This window comes from Prorops nasuta, unplaced genomic scaffold (assembly GCF_024137725.1).
Source record: "Prorops nasuta isolate Cenicafe-Biocafe unplaced genomic scaffold, Cenicafe_Pnas_1.2 PNAS00018, whole genome shotgun sequence".
Classification (NCBI taxonomy): Eukaryota; Metazoa; Arthropoda; class Insecta; order Hymenoptera; family Bethylidae; genus Prorops; species Prorops nasuta.
In genome coordinates, this window is record NW_027116815.1 from 2,953,550 (window position 1) to 2,969,253 (window position 15,704).

The 15,704-nt window shown below is 36.0% G+C and overlaps 5 protein-coding genes across 12 annotated transcripts; 2 read left to right on the forward strand and 3 right to left on the reverse strand.

Moving 5' to 3' along the window:
- Positions 1-46: 46 nt before the first annotated feature.
- Positions 47-3,352, reverse strand: PpD3 (protein phosphatase D3). The gene is made up of 7 exons (XM_066737756.1): positions 3,038-3,352; positions 2,282-2,671; positions 1,918-2,204; positions 1,584-1,832; positions 1,193-1,500; positions 1,025-1,106; positions 47-963 (listed from the first exon to the last, which is right to left on the reverse strand). Exons 1-7 carry the CDS (start codon positions 3,129-3,131, stop codon positions 904-906), a joined length of 1,470 nt encoding a protein of 489 aa, XP_066593853.1. The 5' UTR covers positions 3,132-3,352; the 3' UTR covers positions 47-903.
- Positions 3,353-3,508: 156 nt separating this feature from the next.
- On the forward strand, positions 3,509-4,857 carry LOC136779884 (DNA repair protein XRCC4). Of its 2 annotated transcripts, XM_066737796.1 has the most exons (3): positions 3,509-3,625; positions 3,731-3,888; positions 3,952-4,857. In XM_066737796.1, exons 2-3 carry the CDS (start codon positions 3,754-3,756, stop codon positions 4,756-4,758), a joined length of 942 nt encoding a protein of 313 aa, XP_066593893.1. In that variant the 5' UTR covers positions 3,509-3,625; positions 3,731-3,753; the 3' UTR covers positions 4,759-4,857. The 2 variants fall into 2 exon arrangements, with proteins under 2 accessions (XP_066593893.1, XP_066593892.1); XM_066737795.1 differs by having other exon boundaries at positions 3,613-3,888.
- On the reverse strand, positions 4,800-7,274 carry LOC136779882 (RAB6A-GEF complex partner protein 2). Of its 6 annotated transcripts, XM_066737791.1 has the most exons (8): positions 7,223-7,274; positions 6,678-6,710; positions 6,252-6,401; positions 6,057-6,178; positions 5,893-6,000; positions 5,690-5,839; positions 5,506-5,618; positions 4,800-5,431 (listed from the first exon to the last, which is right to left on the reverse strand). In XM_066737791.1, the coding sequence occupies exons 3-8, from the start codon at positions 6,371-6,373 to the stop codon at positions 4,901-4,903; spliced, it is 1,146 nt and encodes a 381-aa protein (XP_066593888.1). In that variant the 5' UTR covers positions 6,374-6,401; positions 6,678-6,710; positions 7,223-7,274; the 3' UTR covers positions 4,800-4,900. The 6 variants fall into 6 exon arrangements, with proteins under 6 accessions (XP_066593888.1, XP_066593887.1, XP_066593886.1 ...); XM_066737790.1 differs by lacking the exon at positions 7,223-7,274 and having other exon boundaries at positions 6,252-6,491; positions 6,678-7,198; XM_066737789.1 differs by lacking the exon at positions 7,223-7,274 and having other exon boundaries at positions 6,252-6,491; positions 6,573-7,198.
- Positions 7,275-8,019: 745 nt separating this feature from the next.
- On the reverse strand, positions 8,020-9,420 carry sage (salivary gland-expressed bHLH). The gene is made up of 4 exons (XM_066738577.1): positions 9,373-9,420; positions 8,968-9,148; positions 8,649-8,873; positions 8,020-8,513 (listed from the first exon to the last, which is right to left on the reverse strand). The coding sequence occupies exons 1-4, from the start codon at positions 9,418-9,420 to the stop codon at positions 8,095-8,097; spliced, it is 873 nt and encodes a 290-aa protein (XP_066594674.1). The 3' UTR covers positions 8,020-8,094.
- A 2,004-nt stretch (positions 9,421-11,424) lies between these two features.
- On the forward strand, positions 11,425-14,656 carry LOC136780011 (vasopressin V1a receptor-like). Of its 2 annotated transcripts, none has more exons than XM_066738028.1 (6): positions 11,425-12,745; positions 13,348-13,555; positions 13,683-13,777; positions 13,849-14,147; positions 14,229-14,369; positions 14,527-14,656. In XM_066738028.1, exons 1-6 carry the CDS (start codon positions 12,468-12,470, stop codon positions 14,550-14,552), a joined length of 1,047 nt encoding a protein of 348 aa, XP_066594125.1. In that variant the 5' UTR covers positions 11,425-12,467; the 3' UTR covers positions 14,553-14,656. The 2 variants fall into 2 exon arrangements, with proteins under 2 accessions (XP_066594125.1, XP_066594124.1); XM_066738027.1 differs by having other exon boundaries at positions 14,466-14,605.
- Positions 14,657-15,704: the final 1,048 nt, after the last annotated feature.

Here is a 15,704-nt window from a genome sequence, read left to right on the forward strand (position 1 = left end):
GTCAATGAAAATAAGATATATTCTTACATTACAAATGTGATTTATTATTAACAAAAAACAAAACGTTAGATCGAAGAAATTCCAACAATCACGGTAGTTATAAAAATGTGATCGCAATTAACGCGGGTGATTGACTGGAATATTGTACTACATTCTTATGCTAAACAGCATATGTATGAATTCATTTACGTCTATAATATATAATTCATTTTGTACAGTGACCACCAGCATTCACATTAAAGAATAAATTAATAAAATGTAGGATCGTTTAAAATATTTATGATACATAACGTTTTATAAGTGGAACAACGTTTACTTTGATACTTTTGAAGAAATGTTAAAAATATTATAGGATAATATACCAAATACTCCTTATCTTTAAATGCTCGAAAGGATCTCAACGTGAAAAATTTAACCTTACATGAACAAGGTGGTTCAATTGGGGGTATAAAATTTCATTTCACAGTACAGTTATTAAATTAATATAATTGGATTGTTTTCCTTTGCTATGCAAGCTAATCAAAATGCTAGTTCATCATCTTCGACTAATTCAATTATTTGTACAGAACTAAAAGTGCTATTGCAACTTAGAAAATATTCCTGAAATTTGGCTATTTTCTTATAAAGCTCTGTTAATCCTGAGCTCCTGATGAATGTGTACTCAAGTACGAGAAAATCAAATACTTATTTCAAATAAGCATTTCTTTCTGTATTCAAAAAGGATGAGCACAGAAAGCATCTTGGAATTCAGGAATAGTATTTCCGGGTTAGTCGGAATTACTTACAAAGTGCTTTTCTTAGTTGCTCAGCAGCTGTACAAATTTATTATGCATATTTTGATCGGGCTACTAGCGCTCAGTTATTAGTTATTTCGCTTAATTATTATTAATAGCTAAGTTTCTCTTACATCATCAACTTCATAAAAGAATTAGCGTATGCCATTGGCCTGACGTTCGGATGAGGCTGAAAACATAATTTATTTTACCCAAATTTTATTACCTTATATATTATAATTATTACTTACCACTTCTGAATATGATGTAAAGTTGGGCTTCATATCTTTACCGTTAAGAGTGATGAAGGCACCACGGTTACCCATAGTATCACTGAAAAATATATTTATGTTAAAAGGTTTCATAAATTTCTTAGAAATCTAATGATAAAATAAATACTTGATATTATAAAATATTACCAATAGTTTGGAGCTGAAAATACAGTGATGCATTTTCCATCATGTCCAACTTCATAGCCATCATTTTTAACTTCATGACTTCTTACTATGTAATCAAGATTATTTGTGGTGAGAAAATTTTGAGTAACATCTGGTCCAAATTGCACCCCAACTCCTCTTTTACTTGGTGCTCTTCCTGGCTGTGGTTGAGGATCTGACCATAATAATTCACACATTAAACCTTCATCAGGTGGCTGTCGGTTTCTATCAATCTCCCTAATATCTTGCAGCGTAACATTGTCCTTTGAAAACAATCCACCATGCATTACCTGAAATATTAAAAATATATTGTAATAATAATTTTTAAAAATAAATTTAATAATAATAATTATATCTTTTTTTTTGTATTTACTAAAACTCTATTGTTGAGACAATGTGCCAATGGTAACCAATTATAAACTTCTGTAAATAATTCTGCCATTTGAGATGAGTATTTGGCTTTAACTTCCCCATCAAACCCATACATCTGATTCATAGTGACAGACTCGTGATTTCCTCTTGACATGAAAAAGTGATTTGGATACAATAATTTATAACCAAATAGTGTAAATATACATTCTACTGAGAAGGAGCCTCTGTCAACAAAGTCTCCATTAAATAGCTGCAAAATTTATTAAGGAGCTTGTCTCTATGTGTAATAGTCTGATCAGAGATCTGATATTACAAAAATATTTTGTAAAGGATACATAAGGATTTTCTTCAGATGGTAAGCCATTCAATTTAAATATATTGGCAAGATCATAAAATTGGCCATGTATATCTCCACAAATAGTAAATTTACTCTCATCAGGAATCGCTATTTCTACTAAACTTGGTTGAGCCATAAACCAAACTTTTACATCCAAAAGAATTTTGTAAGCATATTTACGATGCAACTTATTTTGATTCCAATACCACATTATTAAATCCTTCATGAATTCAGGAGTGACTTTACCATCTTCTAGTTTTGGACCTGTGTATTCATCCTCAATGGCTTTAAAAATAAATTAATATTATATAATCCATTCTATAATTACTACGAGTAAAAAAAATTATTTCAATCCAGCTCACCCATGGCATCAAGATCAATTGAATCAGCTACATTCTTTTTATTTTCTTCCATCGAAATAGCTTTTTCAAAAGCCATTATTTTTACGATTTTTGAACATTCTGAATATTTGGCCATAGCATCCTTATTGTTAGGACTTGCAGCAGTTACAGTTTTATAATCTTTTAATGCAAGTTTAAATCTACCAAGTGACATGTAAGCTGCAGCACGTCGATAATAACCTTTTAGATAATTTTTATCTAATTCGATACTTTTTGAAGCATCTAGAAGCGCATAGCCAAAACATTCTGTCTTCAAATATGCAAAACTTCTATTGCCATAATAAATAGCTACATTGGGATTTAATTCTATAGCTTTGGTATATGCATTTATCGCTTTCTCGTAATCTTGATCTAAAAAAAACAAAATAAAAAATAGATGAATAACCAAAATTATAACAGATTTAAATAGACAAAACTTCAAAGTAGTTTAGATTATATGAAAATCTACTACATTTCGTTACTAGCGTTAAAAAAGAAAACAATTAAACTTTTATAGGAAATCATTGAAATTTTTCTTTCATAATTATTTATAAATAAACAGCCTCGTTTCATTGACCATGCGAATTCATAGATCTTGTAAAGTTCATTAGGAAGTTGGGTTAGTTTGAAACGCACGTGACTATATGCTTCTCTGATGAATTAATAATGATCAAATGAATCTTCTACAAGAAAAAAAGAAAAAATAATTAGCCGTGTTTAGAATTTAGTAAAACCCACTTTTAAAGTATTCGTTCGCCTCTTCTTTAAATTTTTCTGCGGCGGCTGCATTTTCTGGCGTTATGATTCCTGTTATTTCGGCGTTCTCACTCATTCCGAGTAGCTCTTAGCAATTTAATTTAGCAATTGAACGAATATCTACTTAAATTATATCGCGGCTTTGGCGATGAATAACGCATCAAAGATGCTGTTATTTTTTTCTCTTTGAAAATCTTCTTTCATCCAACCATGAAACGAATCACTTAACTTTGTGTATCCTTCTCACTATTCCTCACCAACGGTACATCACTCTCCTCTTCTCATGACCATCACACAATCGGCACAATTCTCCTGGTGTGTATTCACACATATAGTGCGTATATATACTAAGAAATATGTATGTGTATGTTATACAAGCATACAGATACAAATGAAATCCAAATCCATTTTGCGATTGCTTTCGATTTCGGGAAAAACGCGTGCACGACTCGAGAACGATTTATCTCTAGACTTATCGAAGTTTATGTATCGATATACTAGTAAATTTTCTTATTTCCCCTAATTCTCTCTTTATTTACTATTATTTAGAGGAAGAAATGTCAAAATCAGGTGATTTTAGATTATAACAGCACACAGGAGATAAACTGCACTACATCTTTAATATTTGTATATTAATGAAATTATTTTGTTATAATATATATTATTCATTGCTAGCATATGAGAAAAAATAATTGAATATGATAAATTTTACCACAACTCAAATTTTAAATAGTGAAGATGCAAATACTTATACAGTATTAATAGAATGGGAGAGCGATAGCACATTTACTGTGTTTCTAATGAAACCAAATTTTACCCCTATGATGGGAAAAGTATGTTTTAGCTTTTTATTAATAAAACTTCATTATTTCTTCAATTAAAATATATAATTTCAGGTCAGCAAGGACGATATCAAATATTTTTCAGAGGCTCTTGAAAAAACTGAGATAGATTATATTAATCAGACAAAATGCATATTTTCTATGCAATGCCCTGACATTCAATTTTTATTTAATATGGAATATCTTGAGTGGAGGAGAAAAGGAATACTAACTCTAGGAAAAGTTATTTTGGAGCCAATCACTAATATAAATATTTTATGTGCAGTAATGGAGCAGTTATCTCAGCATCATCAAAACTTAGGAAAGAAGTTAGAAAATTTAGAGAAGGAGAATGAATATTTTAAGAAAACCAATAAAAGATTAACATTTGATATCGAAGAAATGATAGTTAAAAAAAATTCTATGGAAGTTGAGCTTTATAAAAGTTTTCTATTAATTTTAAATTCAAAAAAGAAAAGAATCAGAGAGCTTGAGAATAAACTGAAAAGAAAAACAGTTACTAAAAAATCAAGGTTTCAAATGGATACAGAAAGCGATACAACAGAAGACGAAGAAACAACTAAGACTGAAATTAAAAACAAGAACTCGAAAGTAAATGATCAGGAAGAATCAGATTTTGAAAATAATAAAGGTTTAAATGAAATTTTAACTATTTCAAAAAATATTCGTACAGATGAAACTTCTCGAAATCTTATTCCACGGCCATCAACCAGCAAAGAAAGCACAGTTTATTTCATGTCTAGTGACGAAGTCGATGACGATATGGTTTTACGATATTCAGATAGTCCAACATCATTAAATTCTAGTAATAAATTAGATTTAACAGAAGATCAATCAGAAAAAGAATTATTTTCTGATTAAGTATTAATTATAATTGAAATAAAATGACATTTTATATCACACACATTCACGAAATTAATTTTTATTTCAAATAAAATATACATAAAATTGTTTGCAGATAAAAATAAATAATCTTCTTTTTTTATAGACATAAAAGCAAATTTTATATAATAATACTATATTTAGTTTGCTGAGCAGTATTAGGAGGTGTCGTCGTTGGATAAATGTGTAATGGTAAATCCCAGATCATTGTTTCTACATCCAAACTACTGGGGCCATGCCAAGTAGCTGTATTTTCATTCGGCATTTCCACTAGTTTTGGAGTTGTAACAAATTCAAAGTGCAACCTCCAATTCAGAGCCACAAGATCTGTTTTAAAGTCTGGGGTTACATGCAATGGAATTGGCAAAATCAATTGTGAATATTTTAATCCCAGACACATTTCATGGTGTTTGTTATAACTGATTAATGTAACATTAGAATTTTTTCCTCGTCTATACTCCTCGCAAACGTGCTCTTCGGACTGTAGAGCTACAGATACTTGAGCACAAGATACTGTAGCATTTGAAAAATCAAAAGTACCTACTATGTCTTCTCCCAATTTATAAGAGTTTTTAAAAAGACAAAATCTCACTACTCGGCCTCTGTTATTTGTAATATTATAAAAATTCGGAGTACGTCTAGCAGTTAAATTCTAAAAAAAATAATTAGATAAAAATCAAGAAAGAAGATAAGTTTATGATGAGTATAAGCATGTATGTAAATTACCTGGAGTGTTTGTAATGAAATATCTAAGGGAGTCTCTCTATGTTGGGACTCCATAAATGGATTATTGGGGCTAAGATCTACGCTATCATTACATATTGTTACTTCTGGTAATTCTGGAAAAAATAAGATTTTGATCAAAGAAATATAAGTCAAATTGTTAATAAATTATGAAATAATATTTTACCACTTAATGATAAAACTCTAAAAGGAACTCGTAAAAGTTTTATAGCGGAGTTTACTCTTTGAGTACCAATGGTAATTTTGTAGGAATATTTAACAGCCTGACCTCTGTAAGATGGAGGAGCATCATTTGGTATAGATTCTCTGTAAATATCTATATAAAATTCAATTAATATTAGAGTATAATCATTTTAATATTTTACTCACATGTTTTACTTTCTCCAGGCAAGAGCCTTAAATCACAGAAAAGAATTTTTGATTTGGTGTTTAATATTACATGTCCACTGTCCTGCTGCCATGGAACAAAGGTTGTGTCTATAAAAATATACATTGTTGAAGGTAATAATACAAAATAAGTATAGCAAACTTACTTGCATTTATAGCAGCTAAACGGGCAGTGGAATTTAATTTCTCTGTGAGAACAACTTTGCCATTTGTTGAACATTGACAATGGACTTGTGCACTTGCCCAAGCAAGATTTTCAAAACTGTCACTGCAGAAAAGACGTGAAATTTTTCTTAATAACTTATGCTTATTAATGATTAATTATTTATCAAAAGCTTTACCTATGACTTTGAGATATTTGATGATTGGGGTTAGGTGGATTACTAAAAGTAACTAAGCATTCAACAATTTCGCCAGAAAAGTACACTGGGCCTCTAATAAGTTTAGCAGTAATTTCAATCATCTTGGATTTTATTATATTTCTTCCGTTTCTTTAAAGAGTGATTACAATTGATTAAAACTTACACTTGTTAAAAATACAACTTCTAGGTTATATTTTTATTAATCATTATTATTGGAGTCTGAAGTATAACAAAAACAATTAATAATTTCACTGCTTTTAATAGAATTATTTCAAAGCAAAATATTTAATAAGAACATACTTTAAGACTAATTTCAATATACTTCCAGGATTTATTTTTATCTTATGACATTATGAACGTCAAACCTCAAAGTTTCTACTAATGAACTAATGTTTGCATACATACTTTTCGCCCCCTGTCGCCCGCGCTGTCGCCTGCCTGCTAGAGTAGATATACAGCAATAATAAGGTCACGTTACAGGCGAGGGGAGAGAAAGATTAAGGGTGAAGACTGAAGGAAAGGAAGCTGAGCGCCATATTAGTTTTTTTGTACCTTAAAGGCTGAAAGATGTCGCTGTAGGTATTGTGTGTGAAATACAATAATAGAGAAGTGAGAATGTGTTGCTTTGTACGTATACGAAATGCACAGTGAAGAACTAAAAATTTAACTGAGTTAGCGCTGTAGCAAGTTTTTTACTGCTTGTCGTATATATACACATACACCGCAATACATTCTCACTTCACTATCGTTATATATATCGCGCACAGTGCCTATACATATATGTATATTTATACATACTATATTGTGAGTAAATCTATATAGAATAGTATAAGGAATGTGAACGAAAACAAAAATTAATTTCACGTAGATATAGCTTTGTTTCTTCCTGACATTAACCCTTTCATCTTCGTTCACAGTATTCTGGATTCATAATATGACACTGCTACAACCTTCAGATACTAAGATGGCGGTCATCCTTCCTTCTCCTCATCCCTAACTTTTTAACCCCGCGCATAAATGCTCCATGCTCTCTCTACCTCTAGCTCTTCACTACTCTTCAGGGACTTCAGGTACTTCATACCAATCGTACCTCCCGAAGTTTGGATATTTTTACTCAGTATTTGGCATATAAAATTAATATATGTAGCATACTGTAGCCGAACCCCAACGAATCAATTTTCCACTGTGCATGATATATAGATCACTATATATACATTTTCACTCTTCTCACTAGTCATTTCAATGCCGTTGTGTCGATATGCAGAAGTCTGTACTCGATACTATACCACATGTAGGGTGTCATCGAAACGATGTTAGCCAGCGTACACTGCACAAATCAATAAACAAAAGTATAGTTAAGCAGGGATAAATAAATCTTATGGCAACATTTCTCAAAACTATACTTTTTTATAAGGTACAGATTGAATATTTGTGCAAAAAACAATGCAAGTATTTTAAGAAAAAATTATATATTCTATTATAAATTATATAGCTATTTTAATGATTGCACAATTTGATGAATGGCACTCTGTAAAGCTAATATGTCATTTGAATCCTGACTCTTTTAAGAACATAAATCTTTTTAAATTCCTAAAATTAATTTTCTTTGGCACTCTTTTAAAAAATATACATATATTGTTTTTACTTGTACGCTACAGCTACAAAATACAGGTAAAGGACTATTTCATTTAGTAAATATATATATAATATTTTTACATTATTGAAGTGATAAATTTTTCATCTAGCGCAATGTTAATATAAATTTTAATTATCGTGCTTCGTATAAAAATATAATTAAAGTATTATAGATAAAAGATTAGAATTAAGGTCGATTGTACTGGAATTGTCGGTCCTCCTGATCTGAGGAGGGCAATCTCGGATGCATCGTGGATGGCAAGGCAGGAGTTGAGGTTGTGTGTGCCGGAAACGACGAATGATAATCGTACCGGTAATAGGCAAACGATTCCCATCTGCTGGGATGTTGCATTTCGTAATGGTTACCACCGGAAGCGGCAGTGTAGTAAGAGGATCTTTCCGGAATGCTGGGCGCATAGGTGTATTGGGGCTCCAGGAGACTTTGGAGGTGTCTGATGTATGTGATCGCGTGTCTCAACGACTCGATTTTCGATAATTTTTTTCCTGGAGGTTTGCAAATGGGCAATTTCGATCTCAATAACTCGAAAGCCCTGTTCATGTCTCGCATCCTCGTACGTTCCCGATCGCATGCTGACTTTTTGTAATCTAAAAGAAATAAGAGAACTCATTCTTTTGTAGGGAACATTTCAATGACCAGGTAAAGCAAGTTTATATTAATTATAAATAAACTTTTAATTATGTCACGCGCGCGTGCAAAGTTTCTATTCCTTTGTGCGTTACCCTTTTCAGTCTGCGACGGCTCTCTCTGTACGGGTTTTATATTGGTCTCGTGCAATAATTCCAGGTGAGGATGGGTACCAATTACTTCCGGTTCAGGAACTCTAATCACCACAACGCCGTCCGCTGGTTTCTGATGCTGCTGTTGTTGTCGATCAAAGTTTGTGTCCTGCCATCGTCTCCTCAAGGATTGCCTGCGGATCGTCGCTGGATCCTCCGAAGGAAATTCTGCAAAATTTCGCACATCCACAATCACCAAAATTCTCCTTCGTGATCAATCTTTTCTCTACAACGAATCAAACTTGTTTTCACGCATTTATACCCGATACGACGTTTCTAGGTAATTGATTCTGCATATGCTGATTAATCATTGGCAGGCCGTTCATAGAATTCGTCTCTTGATTTTCCGCCTCCCTCTGTTGCTGCCGTTGCCTCGAACTTTCGTCGAGATCCAGCAAAACCGGTGATCGTCTGTAGTTTTCGTTATTACTCTCGTTGTCCGACTAAAATCAAGACGAACAGTTCTAACACTGAACGATACTTACGAAATTCTTTAAAAAAAGATTCAACACACTGGAAATTATCGAATCGGATTATAAACGTATTTATAAACTTTGCTTTTGGTAAAAAATGGTGGAATACGATTAGTAATTTCACTGACCTATTTTAAGCAACCGATTCTGGAATTTTCTCTTACGCATAGAAGAATATTGTTCACCGATCTTACCTCGTTTTTGGATAAATCATTCGGATACTCCTCGGAACTGGGCTCCATCCTGAAGGCGCCAAGGTAATTTGGCTTGACCTGGTGTCAAGTTCTGGAGTAACTGGTGGTTCACCAGCGATCGACCTCTCGAAAGATGTTACGTGTGACTGGAAAGCATTTGTACCCTGAAAAGATGTAGATCGACACACAGAGAGTCGTTATTAATGTTAATTTTATCCGTTTATTAAGTATTCAGGTGTTCCATCAGTGTCTCTCATTCTTCCCTTTGCCATCTGGCCCAATGTTTACCCAACTCAGTAACGTAAACACACATTTCGGCGCCCTAACCGGATCTCCCACATCTCGTCTCCTCCATCGAAAGCAAACGGATCATATTTTCAGATCGCTCGGACATTTCGCGAAACGATAACGTTGACGAGTAAAGATTTTTCGGGCTTTTGGGATGGAACAAAAATCATAGGGTATTTTCGGCTAGGTCTCTTCGGGTCTCGAGCGACGGTGATGCATCCCTGGTGAGCGCCATTAACATAAATGCGAGCGCCACTGGGATGATCGGGATAAAAATGACAATACGAGCGTCGAGGCATAATAGAGCCTCGTTCAATGCAAATACTAATGAGGTGGAAGCGTGTAATTCTAACGGATCGAGAAAAAAGCCGCTACAAGAATTATAGAAATTCTTTATTGAAAAAGGGAGACCTGCCCTCCAAAAAATGCAGCATCCGACAAGCACCATATCCTGAATAATAATAAGATAATCCTGCAATATTTCCAATTTCATGCTGTTAAATAAATAATTTGCATGTATTACTATATAATTATACGGTGGGGTGAAATGGTCGATACAATTGGTCCGTATAATATTGATCGATAGGATTACGGGACAACGTTTCATGATCTAATTAATTATTGCGAGCGAAAAGTTTGTTGTGTCATTGAAGAGTGGCATGAAAAATTGTCAACTAAAATGCACTGTTTATTATTCTATGGAAGGTATAAGTAATAAGATTTTTCAATTAATTGTATATACCAAATGATTAATGGATTTAGAGAAACGTGCGTTTTTAAAGCACTCTGCAGATTTAATCGTTCATCGGAGTGGACCCGATCGCCGATATGCTTCTACCGCAGGTGATCCGTGATTATCCAACGTACTTTGCTCTCCTTTTTCTGAATTATCGCTCGCGTTGAGTGGAAGGTATAGGCAGTATATATCGTCTCTTACTAGAAATCCTTGACACCGAGTAGACGGTAGACTAGACGTGCCACGGCGGATCATTGAAAATCACAGAATAACACGCCATTGACGATTATCTCAAAGCCTCGCATAAATTCCTTTCAGTCTTCATTTACCATAATACGCCATTGACGAATTTTTTCTTATCGCAAATAAACAGCCGTGCTACTTTTTCTTTCATCTTCCTTCCCCTTTATCCCCTCTTCTCGGTATTTCTTTTATTTTTCGACACCGATCACTGAAAGGCCAATAAAAAAATTGAAAATCGATGCAAAGCATGGGTCTCGACGAACACCCGGTATCCGAAATAAATCGATTAGCTCGGGTAATCTGGCAAACAGGTTCTTTTTAGCCATTTTTTTTTAAGAGAAAGGGGGTTAAATATGTACAGCGATCGAAAATATATTTCACGCGTCTTCATTACGAGCTATTTACATATTATAAGAGTAAGTTTGTCGCTCTTGAGAAGGATAACGATTGGATGATTTAAAAGTTTTAATTGTTTTCATTAATCGGTCGGCAGAGAAACAGGTTTGAGGAGGAATCGTCATTGAAAAATGGCATGAGCATGGCTTTCACTTGTTGACAAGCTCTGGCAATATCGTTTAATAGGGATGAGGCACACCTATACATCACTTGGAAGGAAAAACCAGAAATAGTCTCGCATTTTACAGCATGCGTCGACAAAAGTGTTTCTCGGATATAATTCGTATACAAGAGCGTGATTCATGCTTAGTTAAATGGATTTGTTCTCGATGATCGAGCGTGCTACTCGCGATTTCTTCCGCGCTAGTTCTTCAGTCCAAGTTGCAATTTCAACGAGGCAACTCGTTCCTCAGCTTCGATCCTCGTCCCCGTGGAGCCTCGCTCTTACTCTCGTCGCCCGAGTCTGCCGACAAAGGACAATCGAGAAAAAACAATGAGAACTCATCATAAAGGGAAGGAAATATAGGAAATGGACGTTGAAAAACTTGCGTAATCTCAAATTGCACGCTACAAATCCGGGATACAGAGTTTGCGTGAAATGAGATTAACGCAATTGTATAAGAGATCTCGGAGAAAAAAAGTTGTGGATTTATCAAGGAGAATGAGTAAGCCGAAGAGGATGATTTCCTTCCTGAGCGCGGACTTTTAATCGTCGAGAAAAATCGATTATACGACGTGTGAAAAATATCGTCTAATTTATTGGAATGGCGATTCTTGGTTGATTTTTTGTTGCTACGGAATTGCGTCAATGTGTAAAGTCGCGCGCGCGCGCGCGCACCGGAGGAGCAGTTGCATGGATATGATCGCGTTTGAAAATGTGTCTGGTTCGAATGGGATCGATCGCGCTTCCCATGGACTTTTCGGAGGATCGTCGATCAGCTGGATAGGCGAGCGACGGTAAAAAAGTTTCAGGTAGAAAAGTGCGCGTTGGACGCGTAATCTCGGCGGAAGTTTGTACATGAATATTCAGGCCGCGGCCTGACACGGCGGTCATTCGTTCGTGAGATAGTAGAATCGACGAGAAAACAATCGCGAAAAGTCGGCAAACACCTCCTCTGTAATTGTTTCACTTTGAGTTATCACGAAGGAAAAACCGCCACGCGTGAGGATCGATCGTCGAGCTGGATGAAAAACTGGCAGGAGTGATTATAATTAGGAGCTATCGGCCGATTAAATATATAGTGGAATTTTTATTTGCATCGCGCGAGTGAACGGATGGATTGATCGTGACAAAAAGTCACCGAGTCTTTGTGCGAATGAATAAAAAGCGAAACGGTGTCAGTGTGGAATATAACCGTAATCGCTTGGCGTAAAACGATTTATAGTCGTTTCATGTTAATTGGAAGATTTATCGGTACAGACGAGAGGAAAAATGTCGGAAGGACAGAATTCCACGTTGATAAGTAACAGTGAAAACGATAGAAGGGACGAGTACCTGGCGAAATGGGAGATTGCTGTGTTGACGAGTATTTTGTTTGTTACGTTGTTTGGAAACAGTTTGGTGCTGGTGTCCTTGTACTTGAGGAGGCATCGCGGAAGGCGAAGCAAATCTACCAGAATGCACTTCTTCATTATGCATTTGAGCATCGCTGATTTGCTCACGGCTCTTCTGGACGTCCTACCGCAACTTGCCTGGGACATCACCTTCAGGTGACCATATATTTCTGCAAGATTTTCAGGCATTGTAAAAGCAAAAGCGGATTAATCGGAAATATATCTCACCACGAACGCGTTAAATTATACAGCGAAATTTACAAATATTAAAAGGATTATCACTGTAGTATCAGATTTTTGCATAGGACCTTTTCGAAACCTCTTACTCCATTTGCATTCAGAGAGTTTCAATATGTAAAACTTTGATTTAGTAGTTACTATAATAGAAACGCATACACGTTTCCTTAAGTGCATTAATTCATTAAGGTGTCTCAAGTGTTTTATCCTATATATATATATATATACATAAAAGTTCTTGATGTGCAACAATGCTATATAATTAGTCTGAATAACATGCAGTCATAGGAGTTTTTTTCTTTTGCTCATTTTTCCACGTGTAGATCGAAGGACGAGGAAATGTTACAAAATCACAAATTGTAGTATTTTTGAGGTTAACGCAAATTTGCACTCAATGGCTTGATTAATTATACGTAAAGCACACGATTGCTCTCGTAGATTGTTTATAAACCAATGAATAAATTGACAGGAGCTAGTTTAGTCGCTGTCGATAAGCATGTACCGAAAGAGGGAGGGTTTAGGTTTCAGGGAGGACAAGTAATGTGCAAGCTGGTGAAATTTGCTCAACCGCTGGGGCCGTACCTGAGTTCGTACGTTTTGACGGCAACGGCGATTGACAGGTACCGCGCGATCTGCCATCCCCTCAGCTACTGCGGTACCACATTCGGCAGGTCGAAACTCATGGTCTACTCTGCCTGGGGACTCACCTTGATCCTCTGTCTGCCACAGGTAAGCGAGATGCTCCAATTGATTCGTCTCCAGAGAGAATTGCACACCTAACCATGATCAAACCACACATACCATATATACATAGATATATTTATAGTGTACAATAGACGAAAAATTCAATTTTCAGGCCTTTCTGTTTTCCTATCAAGAAATAAAGCCAGGTGTCTGGGATTGTTGGGCAACTTTCACTCTGCCTCACAGCGAAAAGGCTTACGTCACCTGGTGAGAATCACTTGGAAACGTCGCGTTTTGTTTATTCGCTATTATGAAAATACATTTTCAATTTATCTCAGGTACAGCGTGACAGTATTTCTCCTACCGTTTCTAGCCTTGGTTTACACCTACAGCGGGATTTGTTATGAAATTTGGCGGAGCAACAGCGTCTCGGCTGCCGTGGAGCACGAGAAAACGACGAAGCCCATGCGTTTCCTCGGTAGGATACGAAATCCTCTGATATCCAAGGCCATGATCAATACCATCAGGCAGACTATCGTCGTTATCAGCCTCTACGTGATAAGCAGCAGCCCTTTCATTGGTTGTCAACTGTGGGCCACTTGGGATCCAGCTGCATCCTCGTCCTTTTTCTTCTCCGGTAGGAAATTTCTTCGTGCATTTATTACCATATCCTATATATATTAATCCTATGCTCACGATTAATCGTTACTCCCGACAGGACCAACCTTCACTATTTTATCCTTATTGAGTAGCTTAACGAGTTGCGTCAATCCCTGGATTTACCTAAGCTTCAATCGGGAATTGAGAAATTCCTTGTTGGATTATTTCTGCAGGAGGGACGAATACTCGCTTGCGTACGGTGAGTTACTCTAAGCCACCCCCTCTATATACCTATATATATATATAGACCAACCATTTCTTTTCATCCCTCCATAAGTCACGAATTTCATTCTAGATCGAACCGCACGTCGCAGCAACTCCAACGAAACATCAACAGGTTCTTCTTTTATTTCTAGATTATCGAGATACGCTGGATCGGTAATCTTTCGCTCGTAAACCTATCGAACTCTGTTGGAGATTAAAGCAATGTATTTTGTTTGCGTGATCTCTCTTTCTTAGATACGTATATATATATATTTAGCTATTATCATATATAGTTTAAGAGGCGAATGAAAAAAAAAGAAGCGGAGAGAGAAGATCGATCCTCTCTCTCTCTCTCTCTCTCTCTCTCTCTCTCTCTCTCTCTGTTTTGTGCAGAAAGGTTTAAGGACTCGGCTTGAAAATTGTAGTGAATTTTTGGAGAGAGGAGAAGATTGGCTGGACAGTTGCGACGGTCCAATCAGGGTGTTCGGATGATGGCGATAGAACGTGGTGATATCGCGTGTGGATCCGTGCGATCACCTGGTTATCCGGTGGCTATCGGCTGACGCGTAATCCAGCGGGTTGCACGGCTTCCTCGGTTAATTGAAAATTAACCAAGCGTCCTTCCGTCCATCTGGACATTGGCCATCGCCTGATCACAAGCCACGCGTTGCTCTCTCGTTAACCTAACGTGTATTATCCTAATTCCCATCCATTTCTCCCCTCTAATCCCAAAACTCACCCCTTCCGGTCTATATTTCGCACACGACTGTTATTAATAATTTTATATAGGCACGTTCTCCATATCGACCGAAATTTATCCGTTTTTTTTTTTTTTTTTACGTAAAACGGTGCTTCGTTCTAGTGTTATCTATATATATATATATATATATATATATGTGTGTATAATGTATACCATATATAATAGGAAACGCTCGATTACAATAGCGGTTTGCTGAGCGTGCATAAATGTTAGGGGTGCGTGTCGGAAGGGCTGAGCGAGCGCGGCTGAACACTTTGCAAGTTTCCGAAACAATTAAATGGCGGAAGGTGGCAATAAGCACGAATGGTAAATGGGAGCTGCGGAAAATGCCAAAGCTGCCTACTGAATTCCGCCCGAGCGAGGCTGAGAAATTCGTAAGAGGATCTTGATTAATTCGGGATGATAATTCGATTTGCGTTGTAACGTCAAAAAGTGGTTTTAATTATCGGCGCTTGCTGGAGTGGAGAACAAGCTACTTGGGTGAAAGAGAGGAAGAGTTGGATGTGGCAAGGGAGAAAATGGGAAAGTGAAAGACTTGCGGGCATTAGAACGGCCAATGCCGCGTGGGAA